The following is a 13,125-nucleotide window of genomic DNA, read 5'->3' on the forward strand; positions in this document are numbered from 1 at the left end:
GCTGCCAGCCAGCCACTGGAGGGGGTGAAGTCCACTCTGAAAAAGTGCCGCTCAGAGTGAAAACTCACAACAGGGATCCTCCAAGGAGAGAAAGAATGAGTCAGCAAGACTACAAGAGCACAGGGAGTACTCTGGGGCTACTAGCTCTTTGGTCCAGAGCCTCACTGCTAGGAATCTCACGTGGCTGTCCAGCCACATGGGAGGAGGTCTCCCCAAAAAGAAGAAAGACTTCAGATAAGAGAGGACGCCAGGGAAATGAGCTGTTCCCAGATAGATGCGTTAAGGAAGACTGGATCACAGACACAACCCAAACGAGATGGTTGAGATAGGGGAGAAGCTGGCAGAGAAGTCCCTGAGTGTTACTGCCAACTACTGGTCACACACTTACGGAACCCAGAGCCTGCGTGGAGCTACCTTAGATTACTTCTCACCTAGGCTGGCCTTCTCCACAATGTCTCCTAGCTGCATCCATGTAGCTGGATCCTTAATACAAACGTGCTTGGTGAGAACGCTTTACCAGAACACGCAGCACTCGCAGAGTCTGAGATGAGCCCATGGCTGAACTGCTGGTTATGACTAAGTCCTCTCGATCGAGAGCCTGGAGCAGCAGAGGAGAGGCCTGTCCTTGGGATGGAAAAGTCCCAACACCTCTCCTTGTGTGAAACAGAGACTGGAAGTCTCTGGCAGGAATTAACTGCAGGAGGAGGTAGGGAACGGGACAGAGGTTTACTCTTCCTCACCTCTCTATTAAAATTCCCATTCCCTAGATGTTTCATAACCACTGTGCAACTGCCAAGATGGAAGGAAAAAAGATCACTACATCTAAATAAAAGGGACTAAGCGGAACAGATATGGGAAGCAAGAGAGTCTTAAGAGAAGAGGTGGAAGAGGACACTACAAAGCCCAGCTCTACACTGGGGCAGGTGAAAGAGACTCCAAGCCTCCAAAAAAAAATATGACTGACTGGTTGTTCACAAGGGTTAACTCCCAAGAGGGCTTCCCGAGGAAACTGCGGGGGTGTTGGGGGGGGGAGAGAAACTTTCTGAGTTTGTGTTTAAACTTGTTATCTGCAACGCTTGTGTTTAAGGCAAACAGAGGCAAAATTCTCTTGGATCACTGGATATGCGGAGGCATTTGTGCTTTAACTGGGAGGGGGTGGAGAGGGAGGGGGGAGAACATACCTGGTGTGCCAACGAACTGAGCCACCAAGAGTCGGATGGGGTTTGCTGCTGGCCTTTGCCTCCCCCCCACGCCCCCACCTGCCCTCCCCAGACACCCCAGACACCCCAGCTCCCCCCGGGCCGGTCCGCGTTGTCCCTGCGGCCCCACGCTGCGGGCCAGGACCCGCTCCCTGTCCCCCGGAGGGTTCCCCCTCAGCCTGCCCGCCCAAACCCAACCCTCCCGGCTGGGGGACCAGCGCGGTCCCACGCCTACCTTCTTTCCCAGGCACCGTGGGAGGAAGGAGCGCCCCGCAGAGAAGGAGCCCGAGGGAGAGCTTGACGCCGCTGCTCCAGGTGCTCAGCTCCATGCCGGCCGGCGAGGGGGGTCGGCCGCCAGCCCCTGCCCGCTCTCCCGGCTCAGGCCTCCGAACCGCGGCTCCGGCTCCCGGTGCATGAACCTCTCCCGCAGCCTCCTGACGGCAGCGCACACATTGCACAACCTCCCTGGCCTGGCCCACAGTTATGATGAAAGATCAAGGCGAGTGGGTGGAGAAGCCGTACTGCCTTTACCTGTTTTAAAGGGGCTGGTCACAGACTTCCCATCTGGCAGGCAAATAAACCCACCTTAAAGGCAGCCACCTTTTTCCTGGGAGCCTCCCCTCCACCTTTGCTCCAGTCCCGTAAGGAGCCCCTGGTCCGGCCTGGCCCCCGCCTCTGCCCCCGGCCCGCCCTGGGGGCATCCCTAACTGCTGGAGATGAAAACAGCCCGGACACTGCGACAGAGACCGCTCGGTCCGCTTCTCTCCGCGATAACGTGGCTAAACCCACGCAGCCGTCCTTGCAAGTAGGTATTCGGGAAATCCATCCGTACCTCGTGGTAGCCGCCCGTTTTGTTCCCCGGGAGGTGACAGCCTGTCGCAGAGCGATAGCCGTGCTACTTTGTCTGGCAGAATTACTATTTCCCTTTTAGCAAGCTCCTCAGGATCCGTGGAAGGGGCCCGCTGCTTTTCGAAACAAAAATGATGGGAGAGCAACGGAGCCAGAAGGATACTCTCTCTATGTAGGAAGACCTCACGGGACTTTTACTTTCCTCCTTGAGGGACATAAATACAAAAGAACTTGCTTTTGTGCTATCCCTTCTGCTATTCCTCCAAGATGTTACTTCCACCCATACACAGCTATTACACCCCTCCCCACAAAATACAGATGACATTATTTCTCCACTTGCTGCAAGGCTGCATTCCTCCTGCACTCTTCCTCCTCCTCCCTAAGGAAGGCTAAAGAAAGGACTTTGTCAGGTTACCTAGAGAAGCTGGGGGTTCTCCACCCTTGGAGACGTTCCAGATCCGCCAGCACACAGTCGTGACCAACTTCTCTAGCTTTGGAGTCAGCCCTGCTGTGAGCAGGGGTCGGGACTACGAACCTCCCAAGGTCCCTTGCATCTAAATAGTTCCGTGAGTTCAGTGGTTCTCTAACCATACATCTCAGAAAACCAAAATCTATCCCAAGAAGTTTGAACACACACACACACACACACACACACACACAAGAGAAATTTGAGAACAAGTGGTTAAAATATTAAGCTTTACATTTTACATAGCACATGAAGTAAAATACCAGCACAAATAATGCAAATGTTAATGTTATTCAGAGTAGTTATATCTTGAATTTATTCCAGTTTAATCCTGTCTAAAGTGATCTTTCTCAGTCTGCGGTGCTAGGTCTCAAATTTTTATGCCCACCTTGCCCCTACATATGAATGACTCCCATTGCAGCACCAACATAAGGTTTCCCTGTCTACATCCTGTACCTTGAGTTTGCACTAGTGTAATGTATCCATCTCAGTCTTCAGCTGTACAATACTGTGCCTTTTTCAGTCTATGATGTAGCAATGGGGCAAATGGACCCACAGCTAACTTCTCCTTTGTGACGGGACAACATAAGCAAGGCCTACATAGACATCAAATGGGAAAGAACCATTTGCAACTGGAGGTTGAGCCTTAGGGCAGCTCAAGAGCTCATATCCTTCCTAAGGCAAAAAATTTCAGTGTTACAGCCTTACATTCAATTCCTCAGGGCTACCTGAGTTTGCATCTGTAAAATCTCAGAAAGGCCAAAGGTCTGGGGTGAAGTACCTGGGGAGGCTCCATCTCTGTTTCATTAGTGGGCAGATACTCAGGACATTTGATCTAAGCTATTTGGAATAGGCAGGAACAGACTTCCTAAGGTTTATTGGAGACGATGGCCTAAGAAAGGTTTACTTTCTTTTTCTCCCTCTTGTTAGTGTTGGTTGATGAGGGTCAGAAATTGGTGTACTGCAGCTGATGGTGGTCAGAAATTGTATGTACCACTTTGTTATTTTGTAGATTGGAGTTGACCTCCTGTAGCTCCCAGTAAGAATGTGTACAATGGTAGTCAAACAAAATACGGTCTAATGTTACAGCGAGATCAAGGTCTGCAGCAAATCTATAAACAAGCAGAAATATAAAAAAGCAGAAAGCCCAAATGCCTGGAACTTTACTGATAGCTGTAAAAGCTCTGCTGCATTGCCTTGCCACGTGTCCTCTGCACCAAAATGCAGATCCAAAGGGAAAAAGAGGGAATCTACACAGAGGCTGTACCCAGTACAGTGGAGTACTACATGTAAATTATTCACACAACTCTGCTGAGTATTTCATTGACAAGATCTTTTTGTTTGTGCATCAAAAGGTTGGATTTTTCATTTGGACAAAGCTGAGTGTCTAGTGAAAAAAAAAATCTGAAATAAATTAATCTCAAAAAATCTTTATCTTTATAATCATATTGTATGATTCTATGATTTACACCAACACAAGCTTTTCACTGTCATGGCTTCACAGTGACCTTCTCCTCTCTGGCATGCTTTTTGATGGTAAGAAGATAACTGCGTCTTTTAACCTCACTCTCAGCATGTCTTTGGGTTGAATCTCATCCTGTGTTTCTAGTCCCTCTGAGCATTTCTGAATTGCAGGGCATATTTTTTCCGTCCATTTCCCAGTATCCTCTTTCATGTATCACTGAGATTAGGTATCTAGCTAGAAAATATCACTACACAACACACCTGGGATTTCCTCCTACAGAAATGTGGACTTGTGGTGAGGGAACTGAGGAGGAATGGTATGCACCACGTCTTGTCTTGATGTACTTTTTGGGACAGTCAAAGGGCATTCCCAAGACTGAGTTGGAACGTGCTTCTTTTGAACTGCGCCAGAACTCTTTCATCTGTTTCTTATAAATTGTTTACTGTGTTTGCTGCTCCTCATATTTTAGAAAGAGCTATGAGTTTCACCATTGCGCTGTTAAATGTCCTTCTAGATGATGAATGAAACTGAACCTAGAAAAAATCTCTAGAGTTCCTCACTTGATATTACTTCCCAAACTGTCAAAGCATCCCTACATCTGTCAGCCTTTAGTATTGATAACTTGAATCTGTGCATCTTGAACTGGCTTTCAGTAAGGCGTTATAGTAACATAGGTGTATAGGACTCCCAGGGGCCCCAGTCACATTCTGCAACAAGCCCACTTCAGACTAAAGGAGAAACTTGCCCTTGTTCTGTGGCATCTGATTCATTCCTTTCATCCACTAATTCTACAACTTTAAGAAAAAAACTCTGATGGCTCTGTAGAGCATAGGGAACACTCTGTTTCGATGTTTCATTCCCTGTAGAGAATTCCTGCGCTCTCTCTCTTATTCTCACCTCCATGACCACAGTTTAATATTCTAGTGTTTTCTTTTTTACCTTGGAAGGTTTTCTGGCTCTACTCCACCAGCAATTATCTTAGAATATTTCAAACAGCTGACTTCAGACAGTCCTTCTGCAGAAAATAGACTCCTACCATCTAGTGGTTTAAGCTATTAGATTGGTTTTGTACATGGACTTTTTCCATTCAGAAACTCATACTTTATTTTAAACAGATATTTTAAACTCCTAAAAAATGAGTACAATTGAGCCCTCTTGGTCACAAAGTGGCTCAGGGACTTGGGGACTTGACTGCACTTGGTGGCCGGCATACCAGTGGGAAGGACTAAACATGGACTTGGAAGGACTAAACATGGTCCAGTATCCTTGCATAAAACTCTACTTACTTGTTCATCAGCAGAGTACTCGTAGGTGTTTGTCTACCTACTGATGCCCTGGCTGGACACCTAGTTAGGCACAGAAGTGTAGTTCCACTGTTGGCCAATCTGCAGGCTTTCTGGCTCTTGATAAGCTACCCTGCAAGTGCTCTTACTGGGCTTGCAAAACAGGAGGAAATAACATCGTTGTACCATCCTGAAAAATGAGGAGGAGGACGAGGACCTTCCTTTTCCCCAGAAGTTACCTGAGGAGATTCTCTTGCCTTCCTATCCCATTTCTGCTCCCCCTGGTGGCCCATGAGGAGCCCGAGAGGTCCCGGCTGCCTCAAGGTGCTGTGGCAGGAGCAGGGAGCAGCCCGCGTCCCCCATCAGGACCACCCGTCGTGGTGGTCCCGATCAAGGGCCATGCAACCACTTTTGTCTGGTGATAGCTGGGGTTTTGTTTCTTCACAGGTTAAGACTTTTGGTCCACGGTGAAGCCATGAGAAACTGAGGGACCTATTGGAAAAAGGAAAACCAAGCAAAACGGAGCTTCACTTATGTCAGGATGCTGCATTTTGGATAGGCAAGTGGAAAGCAATGCAAACCCAGCCATAATATAACATCTGATTCATATTGCCATTCATAAAGCTGCCCTACATGCTACAGGTCTGTGTCACAAGAGTAAGTTATTTTCCAATAGATATTATAGCATATTATATACTCATACATGAAAAAAGTGCAGTTCTTCATTTATTGCTCCTCTTCGAGAGCACATGCTTCCTAGGCACATTTGAAGATATTTATTTATCTTGTTTGCATTAAGTTTTCTTTTTTTTTTTGCTTTTATTACTGACCTCAGCGGGAAAAAAAAAAGATTAAAAAAAAAAGCAGAATTCAATTTCTGCTTGAGCATTACCAACACGACAGCGTGTGTATGATAAACATAAAATCTGACTTAGAGAAATTTGATTTCTAGTAGAGATGCTCATGACTTCTTCAACTGAGTTGCAGAAAAATAGGATTATAGTATTTTTAGAAATCGAATCACAGCTCAAAATATAGCAATAGTAGTCTCTGCATGACATGTACATACCTCTCTGTAATTTGTAATTTGTTCGTGTTTTCTAGTTTTTGTTTCCCACTATTGGATTCATTATGCTTCAGTGTGAAAATACCTCACCAACATTGAAAAAAATCATTAACATTAATAACATGCAGTAAGCAGCCATATCACTAGTCACTTCGATAGCGTGATTTTAAATTTCTTTTTTTTCTACACTGACAGCTGAACGTGTGAATTAATCAATCTTTTAACTTTTCGAATTTTAAAAGAAATTGAAAAGCTTTTATGTCTGTTTCAAATCTGTGTTATTTTTATGGTCCTCTTGTTGACAAATTAGAGTTGCCTCCGCAATCTAAACACAAAAAGTTTGTCCTTATTTCTTGCTGTTGTAGCTTAATCTTGGTGTTGTAGTGTTGCTGTCATGTGCAGAAACAAAATAGTTGCCACTGGTCCCTGTGGTAACAACCTATGTTCATCCTAAGGGATTCCCACGTTGACATCAAGAGAAGATATCAGAAACAGACACCTTGCTGTCTTTCAGGTGGAAAGAGGGCACTGATTGTGGTAACATCTTCCCAACTCACTGTCAATTCTATTCCAAATTAGGCTTTCCCACTTGATTTTTGAAACTTGAACTCTTAATTAAATCAAAACATGAAAACTAAAATGAGTGCTGAGAGCAACTGTAGATGCATAACACAATAAAATGTGACACAGATTTTAGGTGATGTGGTTTTCAGCAGCGACGAGGCTAGAGGCCATATGCTGCTGACCCATTCTCACTTTTTCCTGGCCTTCTCTAGAAGATAACTGAGCACGGCAGGATGTTTAGAGCCAAGAGCTTTAGGTTAAGGATACAGTGCTGGGATTATTAATAGCACCTTCAGTCAGCTTTTTGATGTGGAGATGGTGGCAGGGTGAAGTGAAACTGACTCCGAAACCAACCAGCTGGCATGGAGCTTCACCTCACTCCTCAACTCCACTTTGGTCTCCTGATTAGTTCTTGTCCTACATTCCTGGTTGCTTCCCAAGGCTTCCCAAGGTTGCTTCCCTTCCTGTAAAGGGAACCTAATGCCTGCACAACAACCCAGTTGGAAAAATAAAAACCTTTTAGATTCTAGTAATTTTTTAATTGGGGGGGGGGAAGCAGAATATTTAAGCATATTTGTTCACCATTAGCCTGTTCATAGGGGTGTGGACTTTATTTTTTTATATCATATAGGATCCTATCATATTTTATATGCTGGGTAAGTTAATTTCATATAGTGGCACAACACAATCTCAGGAGGAGTTATCTCTCTTCTTCTGTAAATCTTCTATCTATAAATGTCTTAGAGAGAAATTCCTATAGCATTCTCATTTTTATCATAGTAAAGTCAATATGACTATTATCTTTGGCACATTGAATAAGAAACATGAAAAACAGGGATCTTTTCTCAATAAAGCAAATCACCATCTTTGACAGCTTTTCACCTTCATGATATTAAAGTCCGCTTTCTAGGTTTAATCCTATCCCTACATCCATTTTCGCTGGCTACAACTCCGTTGTTGTAAATAGCTGTATTAATTTCACCTTAATGCTTTCCTTCTGCTTCAGACCAAAGGACAAAAGGAGCTGTTTATGTAAATATAGGATTACAAGCAGGTTTTCTAAGCTTTGAAAGAATACAAAAAAAAGAGATGCTGGTGAACTCACTTTCCATGTAATCCAAAATGGGTAGGGTGCGATAACATGCCTTTGTCAAGGGGAGTTGAATACAGTGAAACTTCTTCATCTTCTTAAAATTGGACTTCTGGCAGAATTTCAACTTCCCTAATCCATAACAGAAACACATCCCCTGAGTAAACTTTTTGCATTTAGACTCCTAGAAAAGCAAGGAAGTATTTTTAATGCCAGTGCATTTAATTCTTTTAGAATATTGATTATTTATAGGAACAGGTTTTAGGAAATGTCTTACCTGTATTGCCAGCAAAACATGACAGTGTGCATGAAAAAGGAACTTTCACTGGTTTCTCTACACTGAAAAGGAGATTTCACTGGTACCCTCTCAGTATCTGTGGTACTGGTGGCACTCAGAAAAAAGAAAAAAAAAGTGGTGCTCAAGATACCACTTTGAAGTACCTCCTTGAGTGAAGGTACCTCTTTGAATGGTGTGTACTGGACCTTGAGTACCCTGAACGTTGCTCAGTATCTCTGCCTCCATCCTCCAAACCCTCTTCATTTTTGAGTGCATGAACAACACTGATAGGATCTTACAAGCCTTGTAGGTTGAGCTCTGGTGCTTAACCTCTGATGAGATCTGTGTTCTCATCCAGTGCCTAGCTCAGGGCAGCCTTTACAAAATTAATTGCAAGGATGAATACTCTGTTTTTATGGCTGGGCAAACCATGAAGGGATTCTTAGAGATGTCTTAGCTGGTTTCACTGGAAACCCTCATGACACCTGTGCTTGCCAGATCTGCAGATTTTTGGATATAGGCATTCTCTTTCCAAGAAAGGACAGGACCATTTGTGACAGAATGCAGGTCCCCAACCTTGGTCATATGCTGGGGGGTCTTGAGATCCCCAACCCAGACAGTTATGAGGCCTATGGAAAGATCTTCACCCTATCTGTCTTTGGTTGGAGGTGGAATATGCAGTTGTCTGACTCTGCGCTGCCTGACTGAATCTTGCTGTTCCCTGTGAAGTTCTGAAAAGGACTTGGAAATTCTTGGTGTTTTTTTTCTGTGCTGATGCCCTACATGAGGATGTTGCTGTCTTACTTCACCTGGGCGCTCTCCAGCTCTCAACAGCCACTTGTAAAGGGGGGTGGGGGTGGGTGGAAAAGGGACCTCCAGCAGCTCCTGGCAATTGAGAGATAATATTTAAAAAGAAATTGGTTCTGATGTCTCGTTTATGTTGTTGCTGCTCTTACATCATAAGATTCCCTCTTCTCACTCTCATCCCTGAGTCCTCTCTGCAGATGTATACAGTAAAGCTCTGCACTCAACACAGCTGGGCACAGGAGAGGGGCAGAGGGTGCTGTGAATGGGTGTAGGAATACTGGTGGGGATAGGATAAGGGATAGTCTTGGGTGCTGGGATACCGCCTCACTCCATTCATCTGCTAGGACATTGGGTGGAGACAGTATTTTTGCAGAAAGCCCCTGTTGGTTTTTTATGCTTCCCACATGTATCTCAGAAATAAAGAGCTGGGAGTCTCGCCTGGCTGCTGTGTCATCATGTCATCCCTCCCATAGGCATCATCCATATCCTTGCAGTGAGGACAGGTCTGCTGAAGTGCCCTCTCAATCAGCAGTTGTTCATGAGGAACATCTCTAGCTCAGGACACAGCCCTGATGCCTTCTCACAGCTAGTGGCAGATGATAGTTGTATCTCTGCTATCCCATGCCCACAACTGCCAGAAACACCTGAGGGCCTCTACCAAGGTTTTGATCAGTATTATAAACCTCAGTGTCTTTCTGTCCCTTATTTTATTGCCAGGCTTTTGAGCATATTAAGACCTCCTAGAAACCTCTGCTGTAGAATCTCAGAAGGGCCCTCTGGAGGTCTCTAGTTCAGACCACTGCTTATAGCAGGATTAACTTCAAAGCTTGATTTGACTTGACAGGATTTGGCATTGATGCTTCAGTTTTGTCCTACGCTCATTACAGTTATTTACTATCTTCAAATCCTTTAATAGTATTTCATTCAAAATACTTCTCTAATGTACTTCTAAAGTACTTCTCTATTAGTAAGTAATGTGCTTTTTTTGAGACCCTCCCCTCCTCATCTTTGGAAGACCTGACGGGTGATTAAAATGTTCTCTACAACTTTGATCATTTTAAATAATGCAGCTAAACCTTTGCTCACAGCAGTAATTAGGTATTCATTGACATGAGAGCCAATATTCCTGTGTTAATGTTTTAGCCCGGCTATACTGTCAATTTGAAGACAGCTTTTAATGTGATTTTTAAATTCCACATTTCTCTTTTGTGAGATGGCTCCAAGTTAACTTCCTTAGTTCCAGCACCTATTTTTTATATTAGTCAAATCCACTTACCATAATTTTAAATGTATGTAGCCCAGAGAAAGCAAATATCAGTCTGCTCTCTCAATCCGCCAAGCGAGAGAGCTGAGGGCATCTGGAGTGCTGAATTTCCTTTGAATTAAACAGAGAAACAGAAGCAAGCCTTTTAAATTTTTTCTCAACAATTTGATATGTAAGAGGTGGGTTCTGAATCATAGGGTCTGTTTGGGGCTTTAAAGAGCTATGGGGGGAGTGAAGTATTAAATCAGATAATGAAGTTGCTTTCCCCCCGCCCCGTTCCTGTCCACAACTGATCTTCCCTAATTTGTCTGAATCATCCTGTTCCACCTACGTGTAGGAAACACACAAAATAACACTGCTTTGCACCTTTCGGACTCTTGTGTCTGCTGCAATCCAGCTCGTGCTGTAACTCTCACTGGCTTTGCTAAAGAAACAACTGCAGCAGTGGGATTACTTATCTTGCGATGACAGATTTTAACACCCCTCAGTCATCCTTACTTATATGATACAGTCTTTCCTGATAAAAGCCACGTGATAAGACCAGTGTCTCAGCCTTCATGTTGCCATAGGAACAATCCAAACCTAAAGCATCTCCCTGTAAAAGGAAAGATTGTTTCCTGTAAAACAGGCATAGGAAAGTCATACTCCTGCCAAATCGATGGCACTTTCATTTTCATTATCTAGAATAATTCAAATTAAGAGGAGTTTGCACTAATGATCTTTCCCCTTGTGATGGGATGCTGGACCACAGCCTTCTGCTAAACTTGGAGAAGACCACAGCTTAATTTCTATTTCTTTATAGGCATGGGATTTCTTTTTCTAACCTTCCAATAATCCTCTTTAGATTTTTTGTGCTGATAAACTTACCAGTCTAAAATTTTTTATTGACTTCCCAGTTTCCAGTTTCTACTTTCATTTTTATAGAAAGATAATGAAACCAATACAGGAGCTTCAAATAATTTTGTGTTGATCTTTTGATTGTGATGAGATGACCATGAATGTAAGCATGAGTATGTATGTGATCACAGAAGTGAGACCACAAATTGATCAAAGTTCTTCTTCCTCACAAGTCGTTAAAGCATTTCCCTTTAGGCAAAGTGTTATGTTAGAGACCTTTTTTAGGGTTTGGGTTTTTTTTCAAGCAGTGATGTCTTTTTGTCATAAATGTATTGATGCGTGTTGAATTCTGCCTGGATATTTGCCATCATGAAGCCTACAGAGAATCTGGTCCTAACATGGTTATGGGGCTGTTTTCCAACAAGCACACATTTGTTCTACTAAAATTTACCACACATACACATCACAGCCCTGATAGTATCCCAGTTCAGCTGAGCTATTTTCTTCCTCCTCAACATTTTCCTGAGGACCCCTCTGATTTCCTTGTTCCTCAGGCTATAAATGAGGGGATACAGTAATGGAGTAATGTTGGTGTAGACCAGAGACACCATCTTGTCTCGAGCTGGCGAGTAACTGGACTTAGGACGAATATACATGAAGGTGGCACATCCATAGTGCATCAAGGTGATGGCCAGGTGTGAAATGCAGGTGGACAAGGCCTTGCCCCTTCCCGCGGAGGATGTGACATGTAACAAAGCAGTGGCAATGCACACATACGACGTCAGGATGAGGAGGAATGGGAGCAGGAGGAGGAGCACACAGGCAGCCAGCAATGGCAGCTCAGGGGTGTAACTCTGTGTACAGGCCAGGTGTAGCACAGCAGGGACGTCGCAGAAGAAGTGGTTGATACGATGCGACTGACAGAAAGGTAAGCGGAAAACAGCCACCGTCAACCCCAGGGCAACAGCAAAGCCTCCCAGACAGCATGCCACAGCCAGCCTGAGGCAGAGCCCCTCGCTCATCACAGCTACGTAGTGAAGTGGCTGACAGATGGCAACGTAACGGTCGTAGGACATGGCCACCAGGAGGAAGCATTCAGCCCCACCGAGCGCCACAAAAAGGTGCATCTGTGCAGCACAGCCTATGAAAGAAATGGTGCTGCCGTCCACCACTATCAAGCTGAGGAGTGCCTTAGGGACAATGACTAAGGTATAGCAGAGCTCAATGACAGAGAGCTGACAGAGGAAGAAAAGCATGGGAGGACGGGAAGGCTCCATAACCACTGCCATAAAGATCATCACATTCCCTGCCAACGTGACCAAATGGACAATGAGAAAGATAAGGAAGAGGAGCACCCGAAGACAGAGCAGCTCGGAGAAGCCAAGCAGGAGGAACTCCATGGTTGGATCAATGCTCTTATTTTCCCTCTCCATGCAGCCTTCACATGGCATCTACAAGGAGAGAAACAGAAGGGAGACAGTTGAATTTCACCTGATGCCTGGCAATCAATTCCATATAGGAAATAATGTTGCAGTACTGTAGAACCGGTGTAGTAAAGCTCATTGTGTGGGGAGGAAGGTGATTTCATTTAAAAACAAAACTGATTTCACTCCGTCACATTCAACACACTCTTAGACCCATAGTCTCACAACCACCAATGTTCTTGTGCCCAAATGACATGCCTAGGATTATTTGTCATGACACTGATGACAAGGAATGTCAGCTGTTGGGTCTTCATCAGTTCTTCTGAGTTGTTCTTAGGCTGGTGACCATGTGCAGGTTCTGAATATGCATCAGGTACCATTTGGGAGTTGACAGTGAATAGTATCTCTGTCCTGTCCTGCTTTTGAGAGTCATCATGGGTCTCTCCCTCTTGATCTGAATGTCCTAAGAAGCTGTAGATGGATGTGTTGGGATCTTGATGACCATCAACACCTAGGTCTTGCAGGCATTGCAGA

General features: G+C 44.5%; 2 protein-coding genes across 2 annotated transcripts in view; both read right to left on the reverse strand.

The window, feature by feature from the left end:
- EPHA1 (EPH receptor A1) overlaps nt 1–1,528 on the reverse strand; it is a 37,734-nt gene extending 36,206 nt beyond the window's left edge. The window contains exon 1 of the mRNA XM_009892335.1: nt 1,435–1,528. Coding sequence (XP_009890637.1) covers nt 1,435–1,528 — 94 coding nt within the window. The remainder of the gene's footprint in view (nt 1–1,434) is intronic.
- A 10,079-nt stretch (nt 1,529–11,607) lies between these two features.
- On the reverse strand, nt 11,608–12,600 carry LOC104293304 (putative olfactory receptor 10AC1). The gene has a single exon (XM_009892798.1). It carries the CDS (start codon nt 12,598–12,600, stop codon nt 11,608–11,610), a length of 993 nt encoding a protein of 330 aa, XP_009891100.1.
- Nucleotides 12,601–13,125: the final 525 nt, after the last annotated feature.

This window comes from Charadrius vociferus, unplaced genomic scaffold (assembly GCF_000708025.1).
Source record: "Charadrius vociferus isolate BGI_N301 unplaced genomic scaffold, ASM70802v2 scaffold301, whole genome shotgun sequence".
Classification (NCBI taxonomy): Eukaryota; Metazoa; Chordata; class Aves; order Charadriiformes; family Charadriidae; genus Charadrius; species Charadrius vociferus.